The sequence below is a fragment of the Odocoileus virginianus genome, chromosome 9, assembly GCF_023699985.2.
Source record: "Odocoileus virginianus isolate 20LAN1187 ecotype Illinois chromosome 9, Ovbor_1.2, whole genome shotgun sequence".
Lineage (NCBI taxonomy): Eukaryota > Metazoa > Chordata > Mammalia > Artiodactyla > Cervidae > Odocoileus > Odocoileus virginianus.
In genome coordinates this window covers 14,540,379-14,557,029 of record NC_069682.1, presented here as the reverse complement: position 1 = coordinate 14,557,029, position 16,651 = coordinate 14,540,379, and the positions used below count along the sequence as shown (strand labels likewise).

The 16,651-nt window shown below is 40.2% G+C and overlaps 1 protein-coding gene and 1 non-coding gene across 4 annotated transcripts in view; one reads left to right on the top strand and one right to left on the bottom strand.

Annotated features, from left to right (window-relative positions):
* UPF2 (UPF2 regulator of nonsense mediated mRNA decay) overlaps positions 1 to 15,706 on the top strand; it is a 92,121-nt gene extending 76,415 nt beyond the window's left edge. For all 3 annotated transcript variants that reach the window (XM_020893135.2, XM_020893120.2, XM_020893130.2), the window contains exons 19-22: positions 2,435 to 2,602; positions 9,631 to 9,772; positions 11,049 to 11,169; positions 15,167 to 15,706. In XM_020893135.2, the coding sequence (XP_020748794.1) occupies positions 2,435 to 2,602; positions 9,631 to 9,772; positions 11,049 to 11,169; positions 15,167 to 15,176 (441 nt within the window). In that variant the 3' untranslated portion in view covers positions 15,177 to 15,706. The remainder of the gene's footprint in view (positions 1 to 2,434; positions 2,603 to 9,630; positions 9,773 to 11,048; positions 11,170 to 15,166) is intronic.
* LOC139036892 (U6 spliceosomal RNA) lies at positions 6,362 to 6,468 on the bottom strand. The gene has a single exon (XR_011489746.1). It is a non-coding gene; the product is annotated as a U6 spliceosomal RNA (small nuclear RNA).
* Positions 15,707 to 16,651: the final 945 nt, after the last annotated feature.

Here is a 16,651-nt window from a genome sequence, read left to right as displayed (position 1 = left end):
GCATTGCGTGTGGACTCAGTTGTGTGTAACTCTTTGAGACCCCATGGCCTGTAGCCCACCAGGCTCCTCTGTCCATGGGATTTTCCAGTCAAGAATACTGGAGTGAGTCTCCAGAATCTAAAATAGACCTTAGAACATGGCAGTTTAATCTTGATGAAGTTAACATCTCAAACCATGTGAGGGAAAATGGTGTCTTCACCAAATGGTCAATAAAAAATAAAGCTGGATTTCTATTTTTAATTTCCACCCCAGAATTAATTGCAGATCTCTCAAATAATTTTAATGACTGTAAAGACTGTTGAGCACTGCATTGACTTTATGTTTATTCTCCATCCAGTGCTGTTAGCTGTTAGATACTGTTCGTATTCCCATGTTTCAGTTAAAGAAACAGGCTTGGAAAAAACAACAAAAAAAAACTTGCTTAAAGTGAAAGGGTAGTGAGTGGTATAGTCTCTTATCAACCATTTGTTACACTACTTTCCAACACAAAATGCCACAGAAATCTTTTAAGAAATAACTAACCAGGAGAAAAAAATCTATAGCTGACACAACGCAAGAGTCAGTATCTGTACTTTGCTAAAGAGATTGTACAAACCAATGAGAAGAAATGAATGACTCATTTTGTTGTTGTTAGAATATAGTGCTAAAACTGACTGACAATCAAATGACAAGGAAACTATGAAGGGCCTTTTTATCAGGTCATCAAATATTAAGATTTTAAAAGTGATGGTACCTATTGTGGTTAAGTGTGGGTAAACATCTGTACTTGGTAGATGTAAATGAGTCTAGCCTTTTTTAGAGAGAAATTTAGTTAACCTGTCAGAATGACTTGCCATTTGATCTAGAAGTGTACCCTTAATAGTCTCTCAAGTGCATGAAAAGTGTGACATTGTGATAGAAAAAAAAAGTCCAAGCTGTCAGTAGAGGGCCTAAAATAGTTAGCACTGTACTAGATGCCCAAGATACAGAATCTAAAAGAAGAAGAAACATGTAAGTTTAGTATAGAATAATAGTCATCATGATTGCTCCTGTTTACATGTGTTACATTGTATATGTCATGTTATATATGTTTCATATATGTATATATGCAAGAAAAAATCTGGAAGGACAGGACCCATTGTTAATGGTTGTTGCGTCTTAGAGTCAGGCAGAGGGAGATAGGAATTATAATTCCTATAGGTATAAGCTGTAGGAATTGGTATGGACACACTTGATAATATATCTTTGTATTAGTTTATGAAAAGAATATGTTAATTTTATAATCAGGAAAGATAATTTACATATCAAGGTTCCTCTGACATGATTGTTTCAAATTTTAAGTTAAAAAGTCTTTATAAATAATCTTATGAACTTGGAAGAACTTCAAGCAAATTCTAACAGTTGGAGCTGAGAAATCAAAAACCATAAAACCTTACACCTTTATTACCGTTTTGCTGATTTGCAAATCTCTTGCAAATATGGTGCCTATATCAAAAGAGTATTTAAATGGCAGTAAAGAAGTTTTAATACCTTCATACCCTATTAGCATTACTTGCTTAGCTTTGAAATATCATGTTCAGCTCTTTTCCTCATTTGTGCTCCATTCATTCAGACTTAGAATATTTGCAGTTCCCTAAATGCACCTGCTGTTTCACATCTTTGCTTTTGCACCTGTTCTTCCCCTGTGTAAATTCTCAGTGTATCCCCCAAACTGCTCTTTTACCATCTGGTTGGAAGAAGGCCTGTGAAGTCTTTAATGTTCTCAAATGTCCCGTTTTCATTCAGCCTTTTGTGAAAGCACACACCCACTCTCAACCAGTCGCATGTAGTCACTCTATTGTACATGTTATACACAACTCAGATGAATCGTAATTGATTTCTCTCTCTTACTTAACAAGCTTATGAGCTCTTTGAGAACAGAGATTATCTTTTTAATACTAGTATCTCCAGGCTTAACGTGTAGTAAGTCACCCATCAGTGAAGGTTTGTTTCAATAATTGGTTGCTAAATCCAGTGTAAATATTAAAAAGAATTGATACTAACAAGTTGTCACCCTTAAATACTGAGCACTGACTGCATGTGCTCACAGCAGGAAGCACCAGAGAAAGGGCCCAGTGATGAACCCATCGGTCAGGTAGGGGTTCACATGGGTAAGGAGGCAGTTGTGGCCCATGATAATTACAAAGGAAGATGTGTGCCCTGAGGGTGAATGAAAGGGCACAGTGTACTCACACAGGACAGTAGAACCTGCAGCACTGTGTGTGTGAGTTTGGGAGAGGCCTGACCCATCAGCAGGAGCCAAATCATGTGGTTCCAAGGCATGCGTGCAGGTGGGTGGCGACTCTGGTTTCAGAAAGATTACTTGGCTCTAATGATTATTCTAAGAAATGTAGCACTGAAGGAATTACAAACAATTTATTGAGCTATTTACATTTTTTTCATTTCTGTCTTTAAGCAACGAAGTGGCGAATCTGTTAAAGTGCACCAGCTTGATGTTGCCATTCCCTTGCACCTCAAAAGCCAGCTAAGGAAAGGACCCCCACTTGGTGGTGGGGAGGGAGAGACAGAGTCTGCAGACACAATGCCGTTTGTCATGTTAACCAGAAAAGGCAATAAGCAACAGGTGAGAATCTGTCCGCAGTGTATTCCCAGTTTGTTGGTAGTTACCAAGTGTAAGTGGTAACTTTGTTTTATGGGTTCTTGCTTACAGGGGGAAAAGACTGGTATTCAGTGGTAGAAATAATTTTATCTGTTATGTGCACAGAAGACACATGTAACTTCCATCAAGTAGATGGGTGTTTTTTAATGGAAAGAACATTTAAAATTTAAGTCATATGCATTTGTTAGAAGATACGCATACTGACTTTGAGTAGGAAGGTTTCATCAGTAAGCTCACAGTGAAAAAGGAAAGGAGGGTGATGGCAGATAATCTTGAAAAAAATGCTTACTTGCCAAATTGCTTTTGGAATAAAAAAACCATTGTTTTCGGACCCCTGATCCTTCTCCTCCATTCTCCTTAAACCACCTCCTCTTTCTTTCCCTTATCTCACAGATGGCCCTCACAATCATTTCCCTGTCTGCTAAGCTGTCACTTTGATTCATACATTCAGTCCTCAAATATTATTTGTCTGCTCTGCCAAATACCAGCCCAAGTGTGCGGCTACAGTGATGAACAGGATGTAGCCCCTGACCATGTGAGCACACACCAGCTGAGGGAGAGAGACAAGCATAATATTTGCTGATTGTGGAAAGTGCTCTGAAGGAAATGGCCTGGCTCCCAGATCTAACTCGAAGATACATCATTTATTACCAGTCCTGTTAAAAAAAAAATTCATACTTTATTATTTCTGAGTTTAAGCTGCCTCTTAGAGTTGATGGAATCTTAGGATAATTGACAGCATTTTTTTCTGTTTTAGTGGTATGTAAAATAATGGTGCATCTTATAATTAACAGAAGCATCTATGAAATATGGCGGCTAGAACAGCTTGTCAGACCAGTCTGATACCTGGTTCCCACGTTCATTTAAATTGTCATTTAACAGCTACTTGTTGTTGACTTGTTACGTACCAGGCACTGTTCCACGTGCAGAAATACAGCAGTAATAAGTCACTCCTCTCTTCGGAGCTTTCATTCTAGTATTGAGAGGCAGACAAGAAATAATGTCAGGTTAAGGACAGTGCTCTGTTGGAAGATAAAGCAAGTTAAGAGGATAGGAAACTGAGGTGGGGAGGAGGTGATCAGAGGGAGACTGCTGTTGTAGAGGGTGATCAAGGAAGGCCCGGAATATCCTCTGTGAGGGGAGGGACATTCTGTTCCTTCCCTTCCAGAAGAGGCTCAAGGAGATGGTGCCTACCTTCATCGTTTACCTCTGCTTTGTCAGGTAATTTCTTGTTACTCAAAAGATCAAAGTTGTAGAGCATACCATCATTTTGCTGTAGTGTAAATAAGTCTTGAGATGTGAAAGCTGAGTACCAGTTAGGATCACAGAATGGAGGGCTGGGAACAGGCTTTCCATCGTGACTCACATTAAACTTGACTTCGCTTCTGAGCACTGCTGGATCTTTGTCAGATATTCTTCATAATTCCTTTCCAGGCAACAGGACTTTCCTTCATCCTAGACTTTAGGGTTACCAAGGTTTTATGAAAGCTCCCCACTTTCTCACCTTGATGCCAGAGTTGAGCCCTGATATTTCCCCTCTCCCTCATCCTCCACCCAGTCCCTAGAAAAATAAGGGTTTGTTTTTGATCGAGACCCTAGACTTGGTGCTGGAGTCTTTGTAAAAGTACTCTTTTTAGCACTTGGAACTGCTGGTTCACCATGGCTAGCAGGATTCTCGAAGCCTAGAGTTTCTGCTTTTCTTTTTAGGGATAACTTAGTTCTCTGAGTAGACTTTTCCTGTTTTTTTGTTGTTGTTTTTTTTTAATAATAATTGTCAAGGGCAGTACATGGCAACTTCCATTTCCATAGGCTGAACTATCACATGAGAATTGGTTCCCGTTCCTGTACAGCTCCTGAACTTTCGGTGATGGCATCCAGCTGTCTCATCCTCTGATGCCCTCTTCTGCTCTCCATCTTTCCCAGCATTAGGGACTTTTCCAATGAGTCGTCTGTTCACATCAGATGACCAAAGTACTGGCGCTTCAGCTTCAGTATCAGTCCTTCCAGTGAATATTCAGGGTTGATCTCCCATAAGATTGACTGATTTGATCTGCTGTTCAAGGGACTTTCAGGAGGCTTCTCCAGCACCACAGTTTGAAGGTATCAATTCTTTGGCTTTCTGCCTTCTTCATAGTCCAGCTGCCTCAACCATACGTGACCACTGAGACAATGAGGTAGCTGGATGCCATCACCAATGTAATGAATATGAACTTGGGCAAACTCCAGGAGATGGTGAGGGACATGGAGGCCTGGTGTGCTGCAGTCCATGTGGTCACAAAGAGTCGGACATGACTGGGTGACTCAACAACAACAAGTTGATCTTCACAGAAAGATATTCCTAAAGCTCCTTTTAAATAAGAAAAATCAAGGCTCAGTAAATGTGTCAATGTAGCAAAGAAAGTTCAGGAGCTGTGCTTTTCAACACACTGTCTAGGTTTGTCATGGTTTTCCTGCCGAGAAGCAGTTGTCTTCTCATTTCATGGCTGCAGTCACTGTCCGCAGTGATTTTGGAGACCAAGAAAAGGAAATCTGTCACTACTTCCACCTTTTCCCCTTCTGATTGCCATGCGGTAATGGGGCCAGATGCCATGATCTTAGTTTAATGTTTACTCTTAAGCTGGCTCTTCCACTGTCATCAAGAGGCTCTTTAGTTCCTCTTCACTTTCTTCCATTAGAATGGTATCATCCACATATCTGAGGTTGTTGATGTTTCTCCTGCCTATCTTAATTCCAGCTTGTAATTCATCCAGTCCACCATATCTCATGATGTGCTCAGTGTTTGGTTAAACAAACAGGGTGACAGCAGACAGCCCTGTCGTACTCCTTTCTCGATCTTGTATGGATCAGTTGTTCCATACAGGGTTCTCGCTGTTGCTTCTTAACCACATGCAGGTTTCTCAAGAGACAGGTAAAATGGTCTGGTATTCCCATCTAAGAGCTTTCCACAGTTTGTCATAATCCACACAGTCAAAGACTTTAGCGTTGTCGATGAAACAGATGTTTTTCTGAAATTCCCTTGCTTTCTCTATATAATCCAGCAAATATTGGAGATTTGATCTCTTATTCCTCATCCTTGTCTAACCCCAGCTTGGACATCTGGAAGCTCTTCATTTGCCTAATCCTGAAGCCTCGCATGTAAGATTTTAAGCATAAGCTCACTAGCATGGGAGATGAGTGCAGTTGTCTGATGGTCAGCACGTTGTTTGGTACCACCCTTCTTGGGGATTGGGATCAGGGTTAATCTTTTCCAGTCCTGTGGCCACTGCTGGGTCTTCCAGATTTGCTGACGTAATGAATGTAAAACCTTGATGGCATCATCTTTTAGAGATTTAAATAGTTCTGCTAGAATTTCATTGCCTCCACTGTTTTTATTAACAGTAGTGCTTCTTAAGGCCCACTTGACTTTCCACTCCAGAATGTCTGGCTCTGGGTGACTAACCACAACATCATAGTAATATTGTTAGTTCATTAAGATCTTTTTTATACAGCTCTTCCATGTTTGTTTCCATCTCTTCTTGATCTCTTCAGCGTCTACTAGGTCTGTACCGTTTTTATCCTTTGTTGTGCCCATCTTTGGGCAGAATGCTCCCTTGATATTTCCAGTTTTTCTGAAGAGATATCTACATCTTTCCCCTTTGGTTGTATTCTTCTGTTATTACACATTGTTCATTGAAGAAGGCCTTCTTATCTCTTCTAGCTATTTTTTGGAACTCTTTTTTTTTTTTAAATATGGAACGCTTCACGAATTTGTGTGTCATCCTTGCGCAGGGGCCATGCTAATCTTCTCTGTATTGTTCCAATTTTAGTATATGTGCTGCCGAAGCAAGCACTTTTGGAACTCATATACACCTTTCCCTCTCTCTCTTGCTTTTCTTTTCTTTGTTTTTCCGCTATTTGTAAAACCTCTTCAGATAACCACTTTGCCTTCTTGCTTTTCTTTTTGTTTGGGGTGGTTTTGTTCTCCACCTCCTGTACAGTATTACAACCTCTGTCCATAGTTCTTCAGGCACACTGTTAACTAGATCTAGGCCCTTGAATCTATTCATTATCTCTACTATGAATTCATACAGGATTTGACTTAAGTTATACTTGGCTGGCCTATTGTTTTTCCCAGTTTTCTTTAGTTTAAGCCTGAGTTTTGCTCTGAGAAGCTGATGATCTGGGCCAAACTCAGCTCCAGGTCTTGTTATTGCTGATTGTATACAGTTTCTCCATCTTCAGCTGCAAAGAAGTAATCAATTTGATTTTGCTATTGACCATTTGGAGATGTCCATGTGTAAAGTCGTCTCTTGTGTTGTTGAAAAAGGGTATTTGCTGTGACTAGTGCATTCTCTTGGCAGAATTTAGTTAAGCTTTGCCTTGCTTCGTTTTGTTCTCCAAGGCCCAGAATTGCCCATTACTCCAAGTATGTCTTGACTTCCTACTTTTGCATTCCAATCCCCAGTGATGAATAGAACACCTTTTTTAGGTGTTAGTTCTAGGTGGTCTTCTAGATCTTCATAGAACTGATCAACTTCAGCTTCAGCATCGGTGGTAGGGGCATAGACTTGGATTACTGTGATGTTGAATGGCTTGCCTTGGAAATGAACCAAGGTTATTGTCATTTTGAGGTTGCACCCAAGTACTGTATTTCGGACTCTTGTTGATTACGAGGGCTACTCCGTTTTTTCTATGGGATTCTTGCCCACAGTAGTAGATACAATGGTCATCTGAATTAAATTAGTCCATTCTCATCCATTTTAGTTCACTGATTCCTAGGATGTGTATGTTTATTCTTACCATCTCCTTGACCACATCCAGTTTTCCTTGATTCATGGACCTAACATTCCAGGTTCCTATACAATACTGTTCTTTGCAGCATCACCAGACACATCCACAACTGAGTATAGTATCTGCTTTGGCCCAGCTGCTTCATTCATTCTGGGGCTATTGGTAATTTTCCTCTGCTCTTCCCCAGTAGCATATTGGACACCTTCAGACCTGGGGGACTTATCTTTTTGTGTCATATCTTTTTGTCCTTTTATACAGTTCATGAGGTTCTCACGGCAGGTGTACTCAGGTGCTATAATCAGGTATAATCTGGGTATAGCTAGGTATACCCAGGTGGTATAATCAGGTTTGTCAATCCCTCCTCCAGTGGATCACGTTTTGTCAGAACTCTCTGCTATGACCCGTCCATCTTGGGTGGCCCTGCATGGCATGGCTCATAGCTTTATTGAGTTATGCAAGCCCCTTCACCACAACAAGGCAGTGATCCATGAAGGGGGACGATCAACTTATACAGCAATAAATAATCAATTTTCTTCATTCATCCCTCTGTTTTCTGAGGCACATATGAAAACTTCACGATACCTGTGTCAGTTTGCACACCCTTGTGATCTTTTCAGAATGTGTAGGCATAAAATTAAAACCTACCTTCAGAAACTTTTGAGCTTTGAAAAGTAAATTCATTTCAGTAGTCCTGAATTCTAAAGACTGTGTCTGTATTTTAACAGAAATATTTTTGGTTCAAAGTAGATAGATTATATACTGTGTAACCCATGTAACTTCAGAATGAGGAGTGAACTCTTTCTTAAAAGTGAAATTTTGTTTAAGGAAACATTTTTATTGAACTTTATTTTTAAAATGTTAGCAAACATGAAATGAGAGCTCAGAGTACTTGGTTATTAAGTTAAGTTTCAACTCATAAACATTATTTGGAATTTTGGAATATGTTCAACTTTAGGAACATTATTTGAAGAAACATCACTGTTATTTTGTGGTTTGAAGAAGAAAGTATATTTTGTTCTGATTTTTATTTCTTTATTTGACTTTTGGGTGTTGGTTCTTCTGGTGCAACGGTTTTTCTAGAAATGTGAAATGCGTAGCCTTATAGGAATCTTTAGTTCTTAAGTGAAAGATCTCTTTGTGGACCAAATTTGTGCCCAGAAATAACTTTCTTCTGTAGTCAGTAGGAAAAGAAAAATTTGTACCAGTGAAGTAAGTAGTTGAAAAGAAAGGAAAATACTGTTGATAATTTCTTTCTAGATTCAAATGTCTATGAATTAGAATAATGAATTGAAAGAAAATGTCTTATTAAAGTAAAAGTTTTAATGTAATAGAGCCATTATGTAGTGTTTTAAAGAATTTTTGTTTCAAACAAATGCTAAAGATATTTATTTTGGTTTAATAGTTGTTAACAATCCTGAACCAGGAACATCCTGCTAAAAACAAAACATTCCACAGATAAGAATTATTCCCCCATAACTAATTGTTCAGTTGCTAAACTCTTTCTCTTTTCCAGCATCACAGCTATCTTTAGAATATGAAGACTTGGTAATCGTAAAGGTGGACTAGATTTGTTCTGTATAGTCAAGAGGGAAGAATTAATTCCAGGGGGTAGAAATGAAAAGGGTGCAGATTACAGCTTGCTGTATAAAACCCTTTCTGACAGTTAACGATGTGTAACAAGGGTCTGCACAGTGGACAGTGATCCCCTGTTGCTTAGATGTGTTGCTTCCGGACAGCATGCGGAAAAGAGGAGTGTCTGCTTTTCATGGACGTTGAACCTGATGGCCTTCCACTTCTTATCCAACCCTCATGGGTTTCTCTCTTAAGTAGAGTAACACTATTGTCTGTTTATGTTTTGAGATGATATTGTCTTTATTGACTTACTAGGAAAGGAAAAATTAATTTTCTAACCTCATTTAGTTCTACTTATTTATTTGGGTTTCCCAGGTGGCTCAGTGGTAAAGAATCTGCCTGCCTGTGCAGAAGACGTAAGAGACTTGGGTTCAGTCCCTGTGTTGGGAAAGATCCCCTGGAGTAGGAAATGACAACCCACTGTAGTATTCTTGCCTGGGAAATCCCATGGACAGAGGAGTCTGGCAGGCTGCAGTCCAAGGGGTCCAAGTTGGGAGTGACTGAGAACGAATGCATGCACTGATTTATTTGAAATCTTTGTTTCTTGATTTTCTGAAGCCATTTGTGGTTTCTTTACTTTTTTTTCTCAGTTTAAGATCCTTAATGTACCCATGTCTTCCCAACTTGCTGCAAATCATTGGAACCAGCAACAAGCAGAACAAGAAGAGAGGATGAGAATGAAAAAGCTCACACTAGATATCAATGAACGGCAAGAACAAGAAGATTATCAAGGTATCAAATCATTTCCAGGACAGAAGTGGAAAATTGTGATGCCTTTTGGATTTTTAAAATATAGAATGTCAAAGCTATTATTCTCCTTTTCATGTCATGTTTGTTTATATTTAGCCTGAGAATTTGATTGTTTTTTGTATTCCTTTCTGTCTTTATTTTTCTTTCACTTATTTATAAAATAACACTAATGTAATTTTTATCATACTTTGCTTCCCTTATAATTCAGTTAGATTCTGTACTGTAAGAGCTGGATTGCAGGTGAGGTAGTACCAAGTTTTAATTGCCTTGTGTTGCCAGTCAACTGTGAGCAAATTATTATTCAGCAAATATCCTCTCTTGAATGTTTGGGAATCCTGGTCTTGAGGACCCTCTTCCTCCCAGATTTGAGATCATCAAGTTAGGATTCCAGTTTTAATGCAGACATACTCAGCACACTTGGATTAGCTAAACTTTACATACGGAGTCCAGACACCTTAAAAGGCCCTCAGAGCCATAACATGGCTTTTATATAGTGTTGTACTTACAAACTGCTTTTTGTGCAAGAGATTGTTGTGTAAATAAACATTTAGTTTTCTATCTTTAAATCCCACTTTTAGAATCTTCTCTTTCAGTTGATGCCAATTTTTAAAAAAATAAATGTGTGTATTTATTTATTTGGTCCTGACTAAAGGCATGCAGGATCTTAGTTCCCTGACTGGGTATCGAACCCATGTCCCCTGCAGTGGAAGCATGGAGTCCTAGCCACTGGACCACCAGGGACTTGCCAATACTCAGTGTTCTTAATAATAAATAATGGTAGCTAACACTCAGTAGAGGTGCTTATTATGGCCAGGTGCTTATGTACTTGGGTCATAGCTTTTAATCCTTACAATAATTCCATGAGATAAATGAAACTTTATATTTAGGGAAACTGAGCCAAAAGCCCCATAGCTAGTATGTGGCAGAGCTGGGATCCAATCTAATGTTGTTCAGCTCTGAACACCATGCTCCCAGCTATTGTACTCTACTGCTTCTTACACTGTTTCACTGCCTCACAAGACACACAGTTGTGGCCCCATTGACTGTAAGGGAGCGTGATGTTATATGGTACACAAGAGCATGTCTCCTCTCTTGATTGCTCTTCCAGTACTTCTCAATGATTTTAGCCCATATAATGGTGATTTTTCTTTAGTTAGCTACCTGACACAACTAATAAATTTGATCTCCCTTTATTTGCTTATTGGGAGAAGTACATTTACCAGTGTTAACGCCTTTTCTGTTTTGCTCCTAACTACAGAGATGCTGCAATCTCTTGCCCAACGCCCAGCTCCAGCAAACACCAATCGGGAGCGGCGGCCTCGTTACCAACACCCAAAGGGAGCGCCTAATGCGGATCTAATCTTTAAGACTGGTGGGAGGTATGACGATCTCACTTGTTTCTGCCTTAGCTAGTTCTTTTTCATGGTGTCTGTGTGAGGAAGTTAGATAGTTCTGGATTATACCTAATGGTAAAGGCCCAAGGATTAGCACAATAGAAAAGTCTTTGAGTTGTAGATATTTGAGGGGGAAAAAAACCTGTTTATAAAATAGTTACCTTTATTTTGTTTTATAAAATCTTGATTTTAGTCATACCAGTATTGGTTTTCATTTTCTGTGACTTTTTTGGATTGTTAAAGATTTTCTCTTTTGCATTTATAGAGAGGACTAGTTATCGATTAATTGGAGAGAAGTCACAGGCTTTTTGTTAGAATTTCTTAAGCCAGTGTTAAGTAATCATAATGTTTATAAAAACTCAAAACCTGTTGCTAGACTTTGAAGCATGCAGATTGAGTTTGTTTTTAGGTATTTTTTGTTTGTTTTTAAATTATAAAATATCCTGCTGGTATCCGTGCTACTTCTTCTTAAACTTGAGTTGCCTGATGTGAAATAACTAAAACTGTAAGGTATTTCACATAGAAGATATTCCCTAATAAGACCTCACTCATCTTGTTTTTAAAGAACAAAATTGTTGAAAGTTTTGCCAGGATCTGATCTGAAGACCCTTCCTCATCAATTTCGTTCTTTCTCTTGTGTTTGGGTTATTATCAAAAGTGACATAGGCTTCGTTGCTCTCCACCGGTCTGCCTCGGGGTATTAGTGTTTAGACTGAGGCTGTCAGAGCCCTCAAATATCAACGTGTTGTTGGGAATAGGCGAGCAGGTGTAGGAGAGGGGTTCTGGGGTTGCAGAAATGGTCCATCCCTGGAGTAGTAGCACTGCAGAAAATGCAGATATTCAGCCTATGTCTTTACTCAGAATATTTGTGTTCCTGATAACGTTTTACTTTGAACTGTATGCTCAGGCCCTAATAGCTCAGTTGGTAAAGAATCCACCTTCAATGCAGGAGACCCCCGTTCGATTCCTGGATCAGGAAGATCCGCTAGAGAAGGGATAGGCTACCCACTCCAGTATTCTTGGGCTTCCCTGTGGCTCAGCTGCTAAAAAATCTGCCTGCAGTGTGGGAAACCTGGATTCTGTCCCTGGGTTGGGAAGATCCCCTGGAGAAGGGAAAGGCTACTCCAGTATTCTGGCCTGGAGAATTCCATGGGCTGAATAGTCCATGGTGTTGTGGAGTGGGACATGACTGAGTGACTGTCACTTCACATATGCTCAGACAACTCTAATCAAATTTCAGTTGAGGAAGTTGGTTTGTCAAACTGAGTTCTCACATCCTTCAGGGTTACTCATGGCTTGTGGGATAAAATCCCAGCTCCTCACATGACCCTGGCTGATAGGGTGCACTCTATTTACTGGCTTTCCCTCCTGCTGTTCTTTGCCCTCCTCCCCACCCAGCTGGCCTCTTAGTTCTCCTAGCACGCTGTCTTTTGCCTCTCTCTGTTTGGAGCTCTCTCGGGCCCTTCCTCTGGATTACTCTTGCTCCTCCCGTCTGGTCTCACCGTGATACTCAGGAGTCTCACCTTGGTGCCCTGAGTCACGATGCTTCCCCAAACCTTACACTGCTTCATCACCTGCCAGCCTGTCTCCATCCCCCAGAAAATTGAGGACCCAGGAAGCCCTGTCTTGCTTTCCGTTTTGTCTCCTCCACGGCTTTTGGTGCCTAGCATGTAGTAGATCCCCAGTAAATGTTTGTTGAATGGACAGAGAAACTTAAAAAAAAAAAAAAATCTGTGTTTAATCATTTAATAAACTTTCTTCCTATGTTACGCTTCCCAGCACTCTCATTCCTTTTTGTTTTCCTGATTTTGTGAGACTCCAGTTCTTGAGCTACTTCCTTTACCTATTTTAAATCTCTGCCTAAAATACTGATTTGGAAAATAAAATCCTAACTTGTAGAGTGCTCTTTAAAATGACCCTCTGTAAGGTCTCATGGTTTTGTGGTATTTTTAAAGCCAGAGCTCTCAAAATGAAGGTATGGATGAATATTGGGGAGGAACACACAAATGTGTAAAAGTGAGTTTCTGAGCCTTTCAAGTACCATGTGTTTTTTGCTGTTTTTTAAACTTAAATTTAAGTGAAGAAGTGTAGTCATGTGGAAGAACATTAGCTGATGGGGTGGTGTCTTTTGGTGGTTTGGCTCCTCTTTATTTTCTTCTGTTTTTAACCCTGGGCAAGATTCATTGGGAAGCTGTTTATCTAGAGCCATGGTCCTCGGCTCTCTGGGTGCTGAATTCCTATAAGAGAAGGCAGAAGAAATTCTGTGAGGTCTGAAGAACTGTTTTCAGTTGACTCCTAACTTGGCTAGTACTCTTTTAAAAGTTATTAATATTGTTTGAATTATATGGCAGATGAAGGGAAATTTACTAGAAACCTGGTTATTAAAGCGGTTTTAAGTTTTTCTTATCTCTAGATTTTGATAAGGCTCTCAGACATTAATTGTAATGATTTTTATATTTTCTAATCAGGATTGAAATAGAGCTGTAAGTTAAAATTTCAGCCCTTCTCCCTGGGTATTTATGTCCTAACAAAGTAGAAGCGTTTTGCTTATAATGAATTAAAATGGCAGTAGCACTCTTAAGTAATACAGTTACCCAGGTGTTTTGTAAGGCAGGACAGGGTTGCTTTCCACTCTGCTAGCGTTGAAAAAACTGTGAAACTCAACATCATGGGAAAGATTGAGGGCAGGAGGAAAAGGGGGCACCAGAAGATAAAATGGTTGGATGGCATCCCTGAAGCCTGGCGTGCTGCAGTCTATGGGGTTACAGAGAGTTGGACATGACTGAGCAACTGAACAACAATAGCATCTTTGGCAAATGTCAGTACTAATACAGTTTACACTCTATAAATTCATGTGGATTATACTGTTGCTCCTCAAACTTCAAAATACACATTTTAACCATCTTGACTCATTAAACTGCTGGTTCTCATTAGTTTCTAACAAGCTGTCAGGTGATGTCAAAGTTGCTGGAGTGTGGACCACTCTCAGAGTAGTGAGAGCTTATATGGCAAATGTGTCTCACTTACCAAAGACTGTGAACACGTTTCCTTTATTCACTGCATTTGTCTAAGATAGTCTGTTTTAGACCATTGCTTTGTCTTGACATCAAGAGAGACTGTTTCTTTCTCTCAGGGAATACTCGTGTTACTGACCTTTTCCCTTTCTGTTCAGTTCTATACAAATTGCAGATGTATCCAACTGAAGATAGACTTTTCCATATTTGCATTTTAGTCTCTGGAAGTTTCTTGCTAATGCAGCTGGCCTTGTGTAGGCAACCTGTGTTAATTTGCTAGAGCTGCCAAAAGACAGCATTGTACACAGTGTGATTCACACAACAGAACTCCCGTCTCACACTCTGGAGGCCAGAATCCAAAGTCAAGGCAGGGTTGGTTCTTTCTGAGGGCTGAGAAGGACAGTCTGCTCCCAGCTCCCTACTGCCTCCTGGTGGTTTGCCAGCAGCCCCTGGCACTCCTGGCTTCCACAGCACCTTCTGATCCCTGCCTTCCTCTTCACGTGGGGCTCTCCTCAGGTGTGTGTCTGTCCAGATGTCCTCCTACTGTGAGAACACAGTCATACTGGATTAGGGGCTCATCTGATTCCACTCTGGCCTTCTCTTAACTAATTACATCTCCAGTGACCCTTTCTCCAAATAAGGTTGCATTCTGAGGTTCAGAGGTTAGACTTCAGCACATAAATTTGGGGGTTACGCAGTTCAGCTGACACGAACCATGAGTTTTCAGCATCTTAGAAAGTAGTTACAGGAAAGCTGATGGGCCCACCCTCGTCATCACCGTCAGAGTTGCCCTATTTAGTGCCCCTCTGCCCCTTCTTGTTTCTTCAGTAGGATTCTGTACTCTCTTTAAAAAGCACTGACTTCTCTGCAGTCAGTGAACAGTGGCTGGTGGTGCTCAGGGGGCATTTTCTTGCTGGAGGGGCATCCTCAGTCCTGGTTCTTTAACATTGCCCTGTTTGTGCCTCTAGGAGACGTTGATCCAGCAGCACGTGTCATTTCATTAGGTCCTGTATCTGATGTTGTGGATAGTGGAGTCCTCCAGCAATTGAATGAGAGCAGTGGACACATCTCAGCATGTCGGTCTAGAGAGTTGCGAATCTAAACCTGGGACAGGCTGGGGCCATGAGGCAGAAACAGCAGCCTCTGCCAACACCGGAACAAGCCGACGCTTCCAGACAAGGCGGAAAAGGCCTTTTGTAATGGAAATCACGTGAGGGTTCATCTTCTCTTGAGAATGGCAGTCAAGAAATGAGGTGGTTGACTTGACTTCTGAGCAGTTACACCGGGAAGAGCGTCAGTGAGATGACTGAGCCGGAGAAGAGACGGTTGTAATGGTAATGGTATGGGGGAAATGAACTTGAGTTTAAACTTGATTTGAGTTTCAGTGTCTCTGAATTGAACATCCCATGTTGAAAGAAGATACATTTGGGGGCTCCAGAACTACAGTAGAAAAGTATAGAGCAAGCAGTAAAATCTTCTAGTGAAAACTTACATGCAGGACAGCAAAATGATGAAAGATATCCAGGTACCAGATAATCCACCAGGAAGGCTTTTGTTTAGGAATCTCTTTCATGAGGAACAAGGGATGGGGGAGAAAAATCAGTTTTATCCACCAGAGTCAGTAATACAACATTGCCTATTAGGGTAAAGGGAAAATGTGAAGATGATTAGTACACACAGCATGAACGCAGATGGCTTAGGGGGGTCTGACACCAGCCTCAGAACAGGGATAGTGGAGCCCATTGTAATTATCATTGAAAACAAACAGCGTGCCAGGCAGACACCACAGAAGATGGACGAAGGACAGTGAGAAGGGGATCCGGAGATTTTGTTGACCTTCATGGGTTTACAGCCTCTGTCTCTAAACAAAGTATGGAAACAGTAGAGCTTTTATTTTGCTTTTGTTTTTGTTCTGTTTTTCCCCCACTACATAGAAATGAGAGTTCTTAGTCTGTTTCTGGCCAATCTGTTAATCTATTAGGATATTTATCTTTCGTTTGCTTTGCAGTAGGCATAGTGAATTTAGCTGGAGAGCAAGCACATCTGTAAGCTACAACTTGATTACATCTTTTTTTCTAGCTGTTTTGCATTTTTTCTTTTACCATGTTTTAGTTTCTGCATGTAGAATTAAATAAGAAACAAAACTGTAAAGTTGTAACATTTCACAAGGAAATGCTGCCCGATCTTCACCAGCTTCAGAAATCTGACCTTTGCCGATGCTGCAATAAAGTGTTGTAATTTAGATTTGGTGTGGTTGTGTTTTATTTGGTTTGGGTGTTGGAAACCTATTAAATGGGTAAATCAGTATCTTCCATTGATATCTTTGTTCTTTATAGTCTTAGAGAAGATTTTGTTTGCATTTCACTTGTATCGTTGTTCTCATTTTAGCATCTGTTATTTGCATTGTTTTCTTGGGTGCCTGAGTCAGCTTACCTTGGGGTCAGTACAGAAAG